We start from the raw sequence: 14586 nt of genomic DNA, 5'->3' as shown, positions 1-14586 counted from the left end.
TTGACTTGACCCTGACCTATGAACTTTTTGACCCTCTGCAGACCTGTGCCTCGTCTCGGTCAGGATCCTAACACAGAGGTGGATTTGGAACTGGAGTTCAATGCGACCTCCACAGTACCTATCCCCAAGGACAGTGACATTGTTGAAACATTGAAAGAGGCTGTGACCAATCCAAACTCTAACTTCAACTTATCTTTGGATCTGAACTCCATCACTGTGATAAGTAAGCAAACCCAATCAATCGGTGCTCCAAAAATATCCATTGACAAGTAATGTTCAGTTGTAGAACCTTTGAAGTTAAATCACGTTGCGGAATTGATCAACCAATTGCGGCTACATCAGCAACATTTCACTGTCCTCCCTCCAACATCCCACGTTATCAAGTTGTACACACTAGTACATCACCAACCAGTACAGTTTAAGCACACGTTGCATTTGGAGCACCTTTCAAATTCTAAAAGAGTGTAATGTTTTATTAATTTCAGATACCCCTGCTACAACAACTGTTCCTGCTACAACTGCCATAACAACGGCACCTCCTCCAGTGGTGGAATTACAAGTCACCTTGCAGCAAGCTTTTGTACCAGCCTTGACTGACCCTCAAAGCACAGAATTCAAAACACTATCAGTAACCATTACTACAATTGTAAGTCCTCGAAATCCAGATATGACCATTCATTTGTGTCTATGTTGATGTGGTTATTGACTTTACCTAAGGTTCAAGTGACAATGACTTTAGGCTTAATGATCGGTGAGCTACGGGAATAAGGGATTGTTAAAATATATAGGCCTAATAATGTTATATATATATTATGTTTGTAAAATCTCTCATACTATTTGATAGTCTATTAAAGTTGACTCTTCTCTCCCCTACTCCTTACAGTGTGACACAATCTTCCGACAAAGATATGGGCTTAGTTTCGTTCAGACGACTGTTACTCAATTCAGGTAATATTGTATTCTACTTTTAAACCATTTTCTTTCATTTAGACAATAAAGTCTTTAGAACCTAAAAAGCCTTATTTTTAGCAAACCTTTACTTTTTCAGTCACCTTTTGACTTGACCCTGACCTATGAACTTTTTGACCCTCTGCAGACCTGTGCCTCGTCTCGGTCAGGATCCTAACACAGAGGTGGATTTGGAACTGGAGTTCAATGCGACCTCCACAGTACCTATCCCCAAGGACAGTGACATTGTTGAAACATTGAAAGAGGCTGTGACCAATCCAAACTCTAACTTCAACTTATCTTTGGATCTGAACTCCATCACTGTGATAAGTAAGCAAACCCAATCAATCGGTGCTCCAAAAATATCCATTGACAAGTAATGTTCAGTTGTAGAACCTTTGAAGTTAAATCACGTTGCGGAATTGATCAACCAATTGCGGCTACATCAGCAACATTTCACTGTCCTCCCTCCAACATCCCACGTTATCAAGTTGTACACACTAGTACATCACCAACCAGTACAGTTTAAGCACACGTTGCATTTGGAGCACCTTTCAAATTCTAAAAGAGTGTAATGTTTTATTAATTTCAGATACCCCTGCTACAACAACTGTTCCTGCTACAACTGCCATAACAACGGCACCTCCTCCAGTGGTGGAATTACAAGTCACCTTGCAGCAAGCTTTTGTACCAGCCTTGACTGACCCTCAAAGCACAGAATTCAAAACACTATCAGTAACCATTACTACAATTGTAAGTCCTCGAAATCCAGATATGACCATTCATTTGTGTCTATGTTGATGTGGTTATTGACTTTACCTAAGGTTCAAGTGACAATGACTTTAGGCTTAATGATCGGTGAGCTACGGGAATAAGGGATTGTTAAAATATATAGGCCTAATAATGTTATATATATATTATGTTTGTAAAATCTCTCATACTATTTGATAGTCTATTAAAGTTGACTCTTCTCTCCCCTACTCCTTACAGTGTGACACAATCTTCCGACAAAGATATGGGCTTAGTTTCGTTCAGACGACTGTTACTCAATTCAGGTAATATTGTATTCTACTTTTAAACCATTTTCTTTCATTTAGACAATAAAGTCTTTAGAACCTAAAAAGCCTTATTTTTAGCAAACCTTTACTTTTTCAGTCACCTTTTGACTTGACCCTGACCTATGAACTTTTTGACCCTCTGCAGACCTGTGCCTCGTCTCGGTCAGGATCCTAACACAGAGGTGGATTTGGAACTGGAGTTCAATGCGACCTCCACAGTACCTATCCCCAAGGACAGTGACATTGTTGAAACATTGAAAGAGGCTGTGACCAATCCAAACTCTAACTTCAACTTATCTTTGGATCTGAACTCCATCACTGTGATAAGTAAGCAAACCCAATCAATCGGTGCTCCAAAAATATCCATTGACAAGTAATGTTCAGTTGTAGAACCTTTGAAGTTAAATCACGTTGCGGAATTGATCAACCAATTGCGGCTACATCAGCAACATTTCACTGTCCTCCCTCCAACATCCCACGTTATCAAGTTGTACACACTAGTACATCACCAACCAGTACAGTTTAAGCACACGTTGCATTTGGAGCACCTTTCAAATTCTAAAAGAGTGTAATGTTTTATTAATTTCAGATACCCCTGCTACAACAACTGTTCCTGCTACAACTGCCATAACAACGGCACCTCCTCCAGTGGTGGAATTACAAGTCACCTTGCAGCAAGCTTTTGTACCAGCCTTGACTGACCCTCAAAGCACAGAATTCAAAACACTATCAGTAACCATTACTACAATTGTAAGTCCTCGAAATCCAGATATGACCATTCATTTGTGTCTATGTTGATGTGGTTATTGACTTTACCTAAGGTTCAAGTGACAATGACTTTAGGCTTAATGATCGGTGAGCTACGGGAATAAGGGATTGTTAAAATATATAGGCCTAATAATGTTATATATATATTATGTTTGTAAAATCTCTCATACTATTTGATAGTCTATTAAAGTTGACTCTTCTCTCCCCTACTCCTTACAGTGTGACACAATCTTCCGACAAAGATATGGGCTTAGTTTCGTTCAGACGACTGTTACTCAATTCAGGTAATATTGTATTCTACTTTTAAACCATTTTCTTTCATTTAGACAATAAAGTCTTTAGAACCTAAAAAGCCTTATTTTTAGCAAACCTTTACTTTTTCAGTCACCTTTTGACTTGACCCTGACCTATGAACTTTTTGACCCTCTGCAGACCTGTGCCTCGTCTCGGTCAGGATCCTAACACAGAGGTGGATTTGGAACTGGAGTTCAATGCGACCTCCACAGTACCTATCCCCAAGGACAGTGACATTGTTGAAACATTGAAAGAGGCTGTGACCAATCCAAACTCTAACTTCAACTTATCTTTGGATCTGAACTCCATCACTGTGATAAGTAAGCAAACCCAATCAATCGGTGCTCCAAAAATATCCATTGACAAGTAATGTTCAGTTGTAGAACCTTTGAAGTTAAATCACGTTGCGGAATTGATCAACCAATTGCGGCTACATCAGCAACATTTCACTGTCCTCCCTCCAACATCCCACGTTATCAAGTTGTACACACTAGTACATCACCAACCAGTACAGTTTAAGCACACGTTGCATTTGGAGCACCTTTCAAATTCTAAAAGAGTGTAATGTTTTATTAATTTCAGATACCCCTGCTACAACAACTGTTCCTGCTACAACTGCCATAACAACGGCACCTCCTCCAGTGGTGGAATTACAAGTCACCTTGCAGCAAGCTTTTGTACCAGCCTTGACTGACCCTCAAAGCACAGAATTCAAAACACTATCAGTAACCATTACTACAATTGTAAGTCCTCGAAATCCAGATATGACCATTCATTTGTGTCTATGTTGATGTGGTTATTGACTTTACCTAAGGTTCAAGTGACAATGACTTTAGGCTTAATGATCGGTGAGCTACGGGAATAAGGGATTGTTAAAATATATAGGCCTAATAATGTTATATATATATTATGTTTGTAAAATCTCTCATACTATTTGATAGTCTATTAAAGTTGACTCTTCTCTCCCCTACTCCTTACAGTGTGACACAATCTTCCGACAAAGATATGGGCTTAGTTTCGTTCAGACGACTGTTACTCAATTCAGGTAATATTGTATTCTACTTTTAAACCATTTTCTTTCATTTAGACAATAAAGTCTTTAGAACCTAAAAAGCCTTATTTTTAGCAAACCTTTACTTTTTCAGTCACCTTTTGACTTGACCCTGACCTATGAACTTTTTGACCCTCTGCAGACCTGTGCCTCGTCTCGGTCAGGATCCTAACACAGAGGTGGATTTGGAACTGGAGTTCAATGCGACCTCCACAGTACCTATCCCCAAGGACAGTGACATTGTTGAAACATTGAAAGAGGCTGTGACCAATCCAAACTCTAACTTCAACTTATCTTTGGATCTGAACTCCATCACTGTGATAAGTAAGCAAACCCAATCAATCGGTGCTCCAAAAATATCCATTGACAAGTAATGTTCAGTTGTAGAACCTTTGAAGTTAAATCACGTTGCGGAATTGATCAACCAATTGCGGCTACATCAGCAACATTTCACTGTCCTCCCTCCAACATCCCACGTTATCAAGTTGTACACACTAGTACATCACCAACCAGTACAGTTTAAGCACACGTTGCATTTGGAGCACCTTTCAAATTCTAAAAGAGTGTAATGTTTTATTAATTTCAGATACCCCTGCTACAACAACTGTTCCTGCTACAACTGCCATAACAACGGCACCTCCTCCAGTGGTGGAATTACAAGTCACCTTGCAGCAAGCTTTTGTACCAGCCTTGACTGACCCTCAAAGCACAGAATTCAAAACACTATCAGTAACCATTACTACAATTGTAAGTCCTCGAAATCCAGATATGACCATTCATTTGTGTCTATGTTGATGTGGTTATTGACTTTACCTAAGGTTCAAGTGACAATGACTTTAGGCTTAATGATCGGTGAGCTACGGGAATAAGGGATTGTTAAAATATATAGGCCTAATAATGTTATATATATATTATGTTTGTAAAATCTCTCATACTATTTGATAGTCTATTAAAGTTGACTCTTCTCTCCCCTACTCCTTACAGTGTGACACAATCTTCCGACAAAGATATGGGCTTAGTTTCGTTCAGACGACTGTTACTCAATTCAGGTAATATTGTATTCTACTTTTAAACCATTTTCTTTCATTTAGACAATAAAGTCTTTAGAACCTAAAAAGCCTTATTTTTAGCAAACCTTTACTTTTTCAGTCACCTTTTGACTTGACCCTGACCTATGAACTTTTTGACCCTCTGCAGACCTGTGCCTCGTCTCGGTCAGGATCCTAACACAGAGGTGGATTTGGAACTGGAGTTCAATGCGACCTCCACAGTACCTATCCCCAAGGACAGTGACATTGTTGAAACATTGAAAGAGGCTGTGACCAATCCAAACTCTAACTTCAACTTATCTTTGGATCTGAACTCCATCACTGTGATAAGTAAGCAAACCCAATCAATCGGTGCTCCAAAAATATCCATTGACAAGTAATGTTCAGTTGTAGAACCTTTGAAGTTAAATCACGTTGCGGAATTGATCAACCAATTGCGGCTACATCAGCAACATTTCACTGTCCTCCCTCCAACATCCCACGTTATCAAGTTGTACACACTAGTACATCACCAACCAGTACAGTTTAAGCACACGTTGCATTTGGAGCACCTTTCAAATTCTAAAAGAGTGTAATGTTTTATTAATTTCAGATACCCCTGCTACAACAACTGTTCCTGCTACAACTGCCATAACAACGGCACCTCCTCCAGTGGTGGAATTACAAGTCACCTTGCAGCAAGCTTTTGTACCAGCCTTGACTGACCCTCAAAGCACAGAATTCAAAACACTATCAGTAACCATTACTACAATTGTAAGTCCTCGAAATCCAGATATGACCATTCATTTGTGTCTATGTTGATGTGGTTATTGACTTTACCTAAGGTTCAAGTGACAATGACTTTAGGCTTAATGATCGGTGAGCTACGGGAATAAGGGATTGTTAAAATATATAGGCCTAATAATGTTATATATATATTATGTTTGTAAAATCTCTCATACTATTTGATAGTCTATTAAAGTTGACTCTTCTCTCCCCTACTCCTTACAGTGTGACACAATCTTCCGACAAAGATATGGGCTTAGTTTCGTTCAGACGACTGTTACTCAATTCAGGTAATATTGTATTCTACTTTTAAACCATTTTCTTTCATTTAGACAATAAAGTCTTTAGAACCTAAAAAGCCTTATTTTTAGCAAACCTTTACTTTTTCAGTCACCTTTTGACTTGACCCTGACCTATGAACTTTTTGACCCTCTGCAGACCTGTGCCTCGTCTCGGTCAGGATCCTAACACAGAGGTGGATTTGGAACTGGAGTTCAATGCGACCTCCACAGTACCTATCCCCAAGGACAGTGACATTGTTGAAACATTGAAAGAGGCTGTGACCAATCCAAACTCTAACTTCAACTTATCTTTGGATCTGAACTCCATCACTGTGATAAGTAAGCAAACCCAATCAATCGGTGCTCCAAAAATATCCATTGACAAGTAATGTTCAGTTGTAGAACCTTTGAAGTTAAATCACGTTGCGGAATTGATCAACCAATTGCGGCTACATCAGCAACATTTCACTGTCCTCCCTCCAACATCCCACGTTATCAAGTTGTACACACTAGTACATCACCAACCAGTACAGTTTAAGCACACGTTGCATTTGGAGCACCTTTCAAATTCTAAAAGAGTGTAATGTTTTATTAATTTCAGATACCCCTGCTACAACAACTGTTCCTGCTACAACTGCCATAACAACGGCACCTCCTCCAGTGGTGGAATTACAAGTCACCTTGCAGCAAGCTTTTGTACCAGCCTTGACTGACCCTCAAAGCACAGAATTCAAAACACTATCAGTAACCATTACTACAATTGTAAGTCCTCGAAATCCAGATATGACCATTCATTTGTGTCTATGTTGATGTGGTTATTGACTTTACCTAAGGTTCAAGTGACAATGACTTTAGGCTTAATGATCGGTGAGCTACGGGAATAAGGGATTGTTAAAATATATAGGCCTAATAATGTTATATATATATTATGTTTGTAAAATCTCTCATACTATTTGATAGTCTATTAAAGTTGACTCTTCTCTCCCCTACTCCTTACAGTGTGACACAATCTTCCGACAAAGATATGGGCTTAGTTTCGTTCAGACGACTGTTACTCAATTCAGGTAATATTGTATTCTACTTTTAAACCATTTTCTTTCATTTAGACAATAAAGTCTTTAGAACCTAAAAAGCCTTATTTTTAGCAAACCTTTACTTTTTCAGTCACCTTTTGACTTGACCCTGACCTATGAACTTTTTGACCCTCTGCAGACCTGTGCCTCGTCTCGGTCAGGATCCTAACACAGAGGTGGATTTGGAACTGGAGTTCAATGCGACCTCCACAGTACCTATCCCCAAGGACAGTGACATTGTTGAAACATTGAAAGAGGCTGTGACCAATCCAAACTCTAACTTCAACTTATCTTTGGATCTGAACTCCATCACTGTGATAAGTAAGCAAACCCAATCAATCGGTGCTCCAAAAATATCCATTGACAAGTAATGTTCAGTTGTAGAACCTTTGAAGTTAAATCACGTTGCGGAATTGATCAACCAATTGCGGCTACATCAGCAACATTTCACTGTCCTCCCTCCAACATCCCACGTTATCAAGTTGTACACACTAGTACATCACCAACCAGTACAGTTTAAGCACACGTTGCATTTGGAGCACCTTTCAAATTCTAAAAGAGTGTAATGTTTTATTAATTTCAGATACCCCTGCTACAACAACTGTTCCTGCTACAACTGCCATAACAACGGCACCTCCTCCAGTGGTGGAATTACAAGTCACCTTGCAGCAAGCTTTTGTACCAGCCTTGACTGACCCTCAAAGCACAGAATTCAAAACACTATCAGTAACCATTACTACAATTGTAAGTCCTCGAAATCCAGATATGACCATTCATTTGTGTCTATGTTGATGTGGTTATTGACTTTACCTAAGGTTCAAGTGACAATGACTTTAGGCTTAATGATCGGTGAGCTACGGGAATAAGGGATTGTTAAAATATATAGGCCTAATAATGTTATATATATATTATGTTTGTAAAATCTCTCATACTATTTGATAGTCTATTAAAGTTGACTCTTCTCTCCCCTACTCCTTACAGTGTGACACAATCTTCCGACAAAGATATGGGCTTAGTTTCGTTCAGACGACTGTTACTCAATTCAGGTAATATTGTATTCTACTTTTAAACCATTTTCTTTCATTTAGACAATAAAGTCTTTAGAACCTAAAAAGCCTTATTTTTAGCAAACCTTTACTTTTTCAGTCACCTTTTGACTTGACCCTGACCTATGAACTTTTTGACCCTCTGCAGACCTGTGCCTCGTCTCGGTCAGGATCCTAACACAGAGGTGGATTTGGAACTGGAGTTCAATGCGACCTCCACAGTACCTATCCCCAAGGACAGTGACATTGTTGAAACATTGAAAGAGGCTGTGACCAATCCAAACTCTAACTTCAACTTATCTTTGGATCTGAACTCCATCACTGTGATAAGTAAGCAAACCCAATCAATCGGTGCTCCAAAAATATCCATTGACAAGTAATGTTCAGTTGTAGAACCTTTGAAGTTAAATCACGTTGCGGAATTGATCAACCAATTGCGGCTACATCAGCAACATTTCACTGTCCTCCCTCCAACATCCCACGTTATCAAGTTGTACACACTAGTACATCACCAACCAGTACAGTTTAAGCACACGTTGCATTTGGAGCACCTTTCAAATTCTAAAAGAGTGTAATGTTTTATTAATTTCAGATACCCCTGCTACAACAACTGTTCCTGCTACAACTGCCATAACAACGGCACCTCCTCCAGTGGTGGAATTACAAGTCACCTTGCAGCAAGCTTTTGTACCAGCCTTGACTGACCCTCAAAGCACAGAATTCAAAACACTATCAGTAACCATTACTACAATTGTAAGTCCTCGAAATCCAGATATGACCATTCATTTGTGTCTATGTTGATGTGGTTATTGACTTTACCTAAGGTTCAAGTGACAATGACTTTAGGCTTAATGATCGGTGAGCTACGGGAATAAGGGATTGTTAAAATATATAGGCCTAATAATGTTATATATATATTATGTTTGTAAAATCTCTCATACTATTTGATAGTCTATTAAAGTTGACTCTTCTCTCCCCTACTCCTTACAGTGTGACACAATCTTCCGACAAAGATATGGGCTTAGTTTCGTTCAGACGACTGTTACTCAATTCAGGTAATATTGTATTCTACTTTTAAACCATTTTCTTTCATTTAGACAATAAAGTCTTTAGAACCTAAAAAGCCTTATTTTTAGCAAACCTTTACTTTTTCAGTCACCTTTTGACTTGACCCTGACCTATGAACTTTTTGACCCTCTGCAGACCTGTGCCTCGTCTCGGTCAGGATCCTAACACAGAGGTGGATTTGGAACTGGAGTTCAATGCGACCTCCACAGTACCTATCCCCAAGGACAGTGACATTGTTGAAACATTGAAAGAGGCTGTGACCAATCCAAACTCTAACTTCAACTTATCTTTGGATCTGAACTCCATCACTGTGATAAGTAAGCAAACCCAATCAATCGGTGCTCCAAAAATATCCATTGACAAGTAATGTTCAGTTGTAGAACCTTTGAAGTTAAATCACGTTGCGGAATTGATCAACCAATTGCGGCTACATCAGCAACATTTCACTGTCCTCCCTCCAACATCCCACGTTATCAAGTTGTACACACTAGTACATCACCAACCAGTACAGTTTAAGCACACGTTGCATTTGGAGCACCTTTCAAATTCTAAAAGAGTGTAATGTTTTATTAATTTCAGATACCCCTGCTACAACAACTGTTCCTGCTACAACTGCCATAACAACGGCACCTCCTCCAGTGGTGGAATTACAAGTCACCTTGCAGCAAGCTTTTGTACCAGCCTTGACTGACCCTCAAAGCACAGAATTCAAAACACTATCAGTAACCATTACTACAATTGTAAGTCCTCGAAATCCAGATATGACCATTCATTTGTGTCTATGTTGATGTGGTTATTGACTTTACCTAAGGTTCAAGTGACAATGACTTTAGGCTTAATGATCGGTGAGCTACGGGAATAAGGGATTGTTAAAATATATAGGCCTAATAATGTTATATATATATTATGTTTGTAAAATCTCTCATACTATTTGATAGTCTATTAAAGTTGACTCTTCTCTCCCCTACTCCTTACAGTGTGACACAATCTTCCGACAAAGATATGGGCTTAGTTTCGTTCAGACGACTGTTACTCAATTCAGGTAATATTGTATTCTACTTTTAAACCATTTTCTTTCATTTAGACAATAAAGTCTTTAGAACCTAAAAAGCCTTATTTTTAGCAAACCTTTACTTTTTCAGTCACCTTTTGACTTGACCCTGACCTATGAACTTTTTGACCCTCTGCAGACCTGTGCCTCGTCTCGGTCAGGATCCTAACACAGAGGTGGATTTGGAACTGGAGTTCAATGCGACCTCCACAGTACCTATCCCCAAGGACAGTGACATTGTTGAAACATTGAAAGAGGCTGTGACCAATCCAAACTCTAACTTCAACTTATCTTTGGATCTGAACTCCATCACTGTGATAAGTAAGCAAACCCAATCAATCGGTGCTCCAAAAATATCCATTGACAAGTAATGTTCAGTTGTAGAACCTTTGAAGTTAAATCACGTTGCGGAATTGATCAACCAATTGCGGCTACATCAGCAACATTTCACTGTCCTCCCTCCAACATCCCACGTTATCAAGTTGTACACACTAGTACATCACCAACCAGTACAGTTTAAGCACACGTTGCATTTGGAGCACCTTTCAAATTCTAAAAGAGTGTAATGTTTTATTAATTTCAGATACCCCTGCTACAACAACTGTTCCTGCTACAACTGCCATAACAACGGCACCTCCTCCAGTGGTGGAATTACAAGTCACCTTGCAGCAAGCTTTTGTACCAGCCTTGACTGACCCTCAAAGCACAGAATTCAAAACACTATCAGTAACCATTACTACAATTGTAAGTCCTCGAAATCCAGATATGACCATTCATTTGTGTCTATGTTGATGTGGTTATTGACTTTACCTAAGGTTCAAGTGACAATGACTTTAGGCTTAATGATCGGTGAGCTACGGGAATAAGGGATTGTTAAAATATATAGGCCTAATAATGTTATATATATATTATGTTTGTAAAATCTCTCATACTATTTGATAGTCTATTAAAGTTGACTCTTCTCTCCCTACTCCTTACAGTGTGACACAATCTTCCGACAAAGATATGGGCTTAGTTTCGTTCAGACGACTGTTACTCAATTCAGGTAATATTGTATTCTACTTTTAAACCATTTTCTTTCATTTAGACAATAAAGTCTGTAGAACCTAAAAAGCCTTATTTTTAGCAAACCTTTACTTTTTCAGTCACCTTTTGACTTGACCCTGACCTATGAACTTTTTGACCCTCTGCAGACCTGTGCCTCGTCTCGGTCAGGATCCTAACACAGAGGTGGATTTGGAACTGGAGTTCAATGCGACCTCCACAGTACCTATCCCCAAGGACAGTGACATTGTTGAAACATTGAAAGAGGCTGTGACCAATCCAAACTCTAACTTCAACTTATCTTTGGATCTGAACTCCATCACTGTGATAAGTAAGCAAACCCAATCAATCGGTGCTCCAAAAATATCCATTGACAAGTAATGTTCAGTTGTAGAACCTTTGAAGTTAAATCACGTTGCGGAATTGATCAACCAATTGCGGCTACATCAGCAACATTTCACTGTCCTCCCTCCAACATCCCACGTTATCAAGTTGTACACACTAGTACATCACCAACCAGTACAGTTTAAGCACACGTTGCATTTGGAGCACCTTTCAAATTCTAAAAGAGTGTAATGTTTTATTAATTTCAGATACCCCTGCTACAACAACTGTTCCTGCTACAACTGCCATAACAACGGCACCTCCTCCAGTGGTGGAATTACAAGTCACCTTGCAGCAAGCTTTTGTACCAGCCTTGACTGACCCTCAAAGCACAGAATTCAAAACACTATCAGTAACCATTACTACAATTGTAAGTCCTCGAAATCCAGATATGACCATTCATTTGTGTCTATGTTGATGTGGTTATTGACTTTACCTAAGGTTCAAGTGACAATGACTTTAGGCTTAATGATCGGTGAGCTACGGGAATAAGGGATTGTTAAAATATATAGGCCTAATAATGTTATATATATATTATGTTTGTAAAATCTCTCATACTATTTGATAGTCTATTAAAGTTGACTCTTCTCTCCCCTACTCCTTACAGTGTGACACAATCTTCCGACAAAGATATGGGCTTAGTTTCGTTCAGACGACTGTTACTCAATTCAGGTAATATTGTATTCTACTTTTAAACCATTTTCTTTCATTTAGACAATAAAGTCTTTAGAACCTAAAAAGCCTTATTTTTAGCAAACCTTTACTTTTTCAGTCACCTTTTGACTTGACCCTGACCTATGAACTTTTTGACCCTCTGCAGACCTGTGCCTCGTCTCGGTCAGGATCCTAACACAGAGGTGGATTTGGAACTGGAGTTCAATGCGACCTCCACAGTACCTATCCCCAAGGACAGTGACATTGTTGAAACATTGAAAGAGGCTGTGACCAATCCAAACTCTAACTTCAACTTATCTTTGGATCTGAACTCCATCACTGTGATAAGTAAGCAAACCCAATCAATCGGTGCTCCAAAAATATCCATTGACAAGTAATGTTCAGTTGTAGAACCTTTGAAGTTAAATCACGTTGCGGAATTGATCAACCAATTGCGGCTACATCAGCAACATTTCACTGTCCTCCCTCCAACATCCCACGTTATCAAGTTGTACACACTAGTACATCACCAACCAGTACAGTTTAAGCACACGTTGCATTTGGAGCACCTTTCAAATTCTAAAAGAGTGTAATGTTTTATTAATTTCAGATACCCCTGCTACAACAACTGTTCCTGCTACAACTGCCATAACAACGGCACCTCCTCCAGTGGTGGAATTACAAGTCACCTTGCAGCAAGCTTTTGTACCAGCCTTGACTGACCCTCAAAGCACAGAATTCAAAACACTATCAGTAACCATTACTACAATTGTAAGTCCTCGAAATCCAGATATGACCATTCATTTGTGTCTATGTTGATGTGGTTATTGACTTTACCTAAGGTTCAAGTGACAATGACTTTAGGCTTAATGATCGGTGAGCTACGGGAATAAGGGATTGTTAAAATATATAGGCCTAATAATGTTATATATATATTATGTTTGTAAAATCTCTCATACTATTTGATAGTCTATTAAAGTTGACTCTTCTCTCCCCTACTCCTTACAGTGTGACACAATCTTCCGACAAAGATATGGGCTTAGTTTCGTTCAGACGACTGTTACTCAATTCAGGTAATATTGTATTCTACTTTTAAACCATTTTCTTTCATTTAGACAATAAAGTCTGTAGAACCTAAAAAGCCTTATTTTTAGCAAACCTTTACTTTTTCAGTCACCTTTTGACTTGACCCTGACCTATGAACTTTTTGACCCTCTGCAGACCTGTGCCTCGTCTCGGTCAGGATCCTAACACAGAGGTGGATTTGGAACTGGAGTTCAATGCGACCTCCACAGTACCTATCCCCAAGGACAGTGACATTGTTGAAACATTGAAAGAGGCTGTGACCAATCCAAACTCTAACTTCAACTTATCTTTGGATCTGAACTCCATCACTGTGATAAGTAAGCAAACCCAATCAATCGGTGCTCCAAAAATATCCATTGACAAGTAATGTTCAGTTGTAGAACCTTTGAAGTTAAATCACGTTGCGGAATTGATCAACCAATTGCGGCTACATCAGCAACATTTCACTGTCCTCCCTCCAACATCCCACGTTATCAAGTTGTACACACTAGTACATCACCAACCAGTACAGTTTAAGCACACGTTGCATTTGGAGCACCTTTCAAATTCTAAAAGAGTGTAATGTTTTATTAATTTCAGATACCCCTGCTACAACAACTGTTCCTGCTACAACTGCCATAACAACGGCACCTCCTCCAGTGGTGGAATTACAAGTCACCTTGCAGCAAGCTTTTGTACCAGCCTTGACTGACCCTCAAAGCACAGAATTCAAAACACTATCAGTAACCATTACTACAATTGTAAGTCCTCGAAATCCAGATATGACCATTCATTTGTGTCTATGTTGATGTGGTTATTGACTTTACCTAAGGTTCAAGTGACAATGACTTTAGGCTTAATGATCGGTGAGCTACGGGAATAAGGGATTGTTAAAATATATAGGCCTAATAATGTTATATATATATTATGTTTGTAAAATCTCTCATACTATTTGATAGTCTATTAAAGTTGACTCTTCTCTCCCCT

At 39.0% G+C, this 14586-nt stretch overlaps 1 protein-coding gene across 1 annotated transcript in view; it reads left to right on the top strand.

The window, feature by feature from the left end:
• LOC124012232 overlaps positions 1–14586 on the top strand; it is a 60251-nt gene that overhangs the window by 23193 nt on the left and 22472 nt on the right. The window contains exons 67-107 of the mRNA XM_046325708.1: positions 42–223; positions 486–646; positions 884–948; positions 1097–1278; positions 1541–1701; positions 1939–2003; positions 2152–2333; positions 2596–2756; positions 2994–3058; positions 3207–3388; positions 3651–3811; positions 4049–4113; positions 4262–4443; positions 4706–4866; positions 5104–5168; positions 5317–5498; positions 5761–5921; positions 6159–6223; positions 6372–6553; positions 6816–6976; positions 7214–7278; positions 7427–7608; positions 7871–8031; positions 8269–8333; positions 8482–8663; positions 8926–9086; positions 9324–9388; positions 9537–9718; positions 9981–10141; positions 10379–10443; positions 10592–10773; positions 11036–11196; positions 11433–11497; positions 11646–11827; positions 12090–12250; positions 12488–12552; positions 12701–12882; positions 13145–13305; positions 13543–13607; positions 13756–13937; positions 14200–14360. Coding sequence (XP_046181664.1) covers positions 42–223; positions 486–646; positions 884–948; positions 1097–1278; positions 1541–1701; positions 1939–2003; positions 2152–2333; positions 2596–2756; positions 2994–3058; positions 3207–3388; positions 3651–3811; positions 4049–4113; positions 4262–4443; positions 4706–4866; positions 5104–5168; positions 5317–5498; positions 5761–5921; positions 6159–6223; positions 6372–6553; positions 6816–6976; positions 7214–7278; positions 7427–7608; positions 7871–8031; positions 8269–8333; positions 8482–8663; positions 8926–9086; positions 9324–9388; positions 9537–9718; positions 9981–10141; positions 10379–10443; positions 10592–10773; positions 11036–11196; positions 11433–11497; positions 11646–11827; positions 12090–12250; positions 12488–12552; positions 12701–12882; positions 13145–13305; positions 13543–13607; positions 13756–13937; positions 14200–14360 — 5647 coding nt within the window. The remainder of the gene's footprint in view (positions 1–41; positions 224–485; positions 647–883; positions 949–1096; positions 1279–1540; positions 1702–1938; positions 2004–2151; positions 2334–2595; positions 2757–2993; positions 3059–3206; positions 3389–3650; positions 3812–4048; positions 4114–4261; positions 4444–4705; positions 4867–5103; positions 5169–5316; positions 5499–5760; positions 5922–6158; positions 6224–6371; positions 6554–6815; positions 6977–7213; positions 7279–7426; positions 7609–7870; positions 8032–8268; positions 8334–8481; positions 8664–8925; positions 9087–9323; positions 9389–9536; positions 9719–9980; positions 10142–10378; positions 10444–10591; positions 10774–11035; positions 11197–11432; positions 11498–11645; positions 11828–12089; positions 12251–12487; positions 12553–12700; positions 12883–13144; positions 13306–13542; positions 13608–13755; positions 13938–14199; positions 14361–14586) is intronic.

Source organism: Oncorhynchus gorbuscha, linkage group LG24, assembly GCF_021184085.1.
Source record: "Oncorhynchus gorbuscha isolate QuinsamMale2020 ecotype Even-year linkage group LG24, OgorEven_v1.0, whole genome shotgun sequence".
Classification (NCBI taxonomy): Eukaryota; Metazoa; Chordata; class Actinopteri; order Salmoniformes; family Salmonidae; genus Oncorhynchus; species Oncorhynchus gorbuscha.
This window is presented reverse-complemented; position numbering and strand designations above follow the sequence as displayed.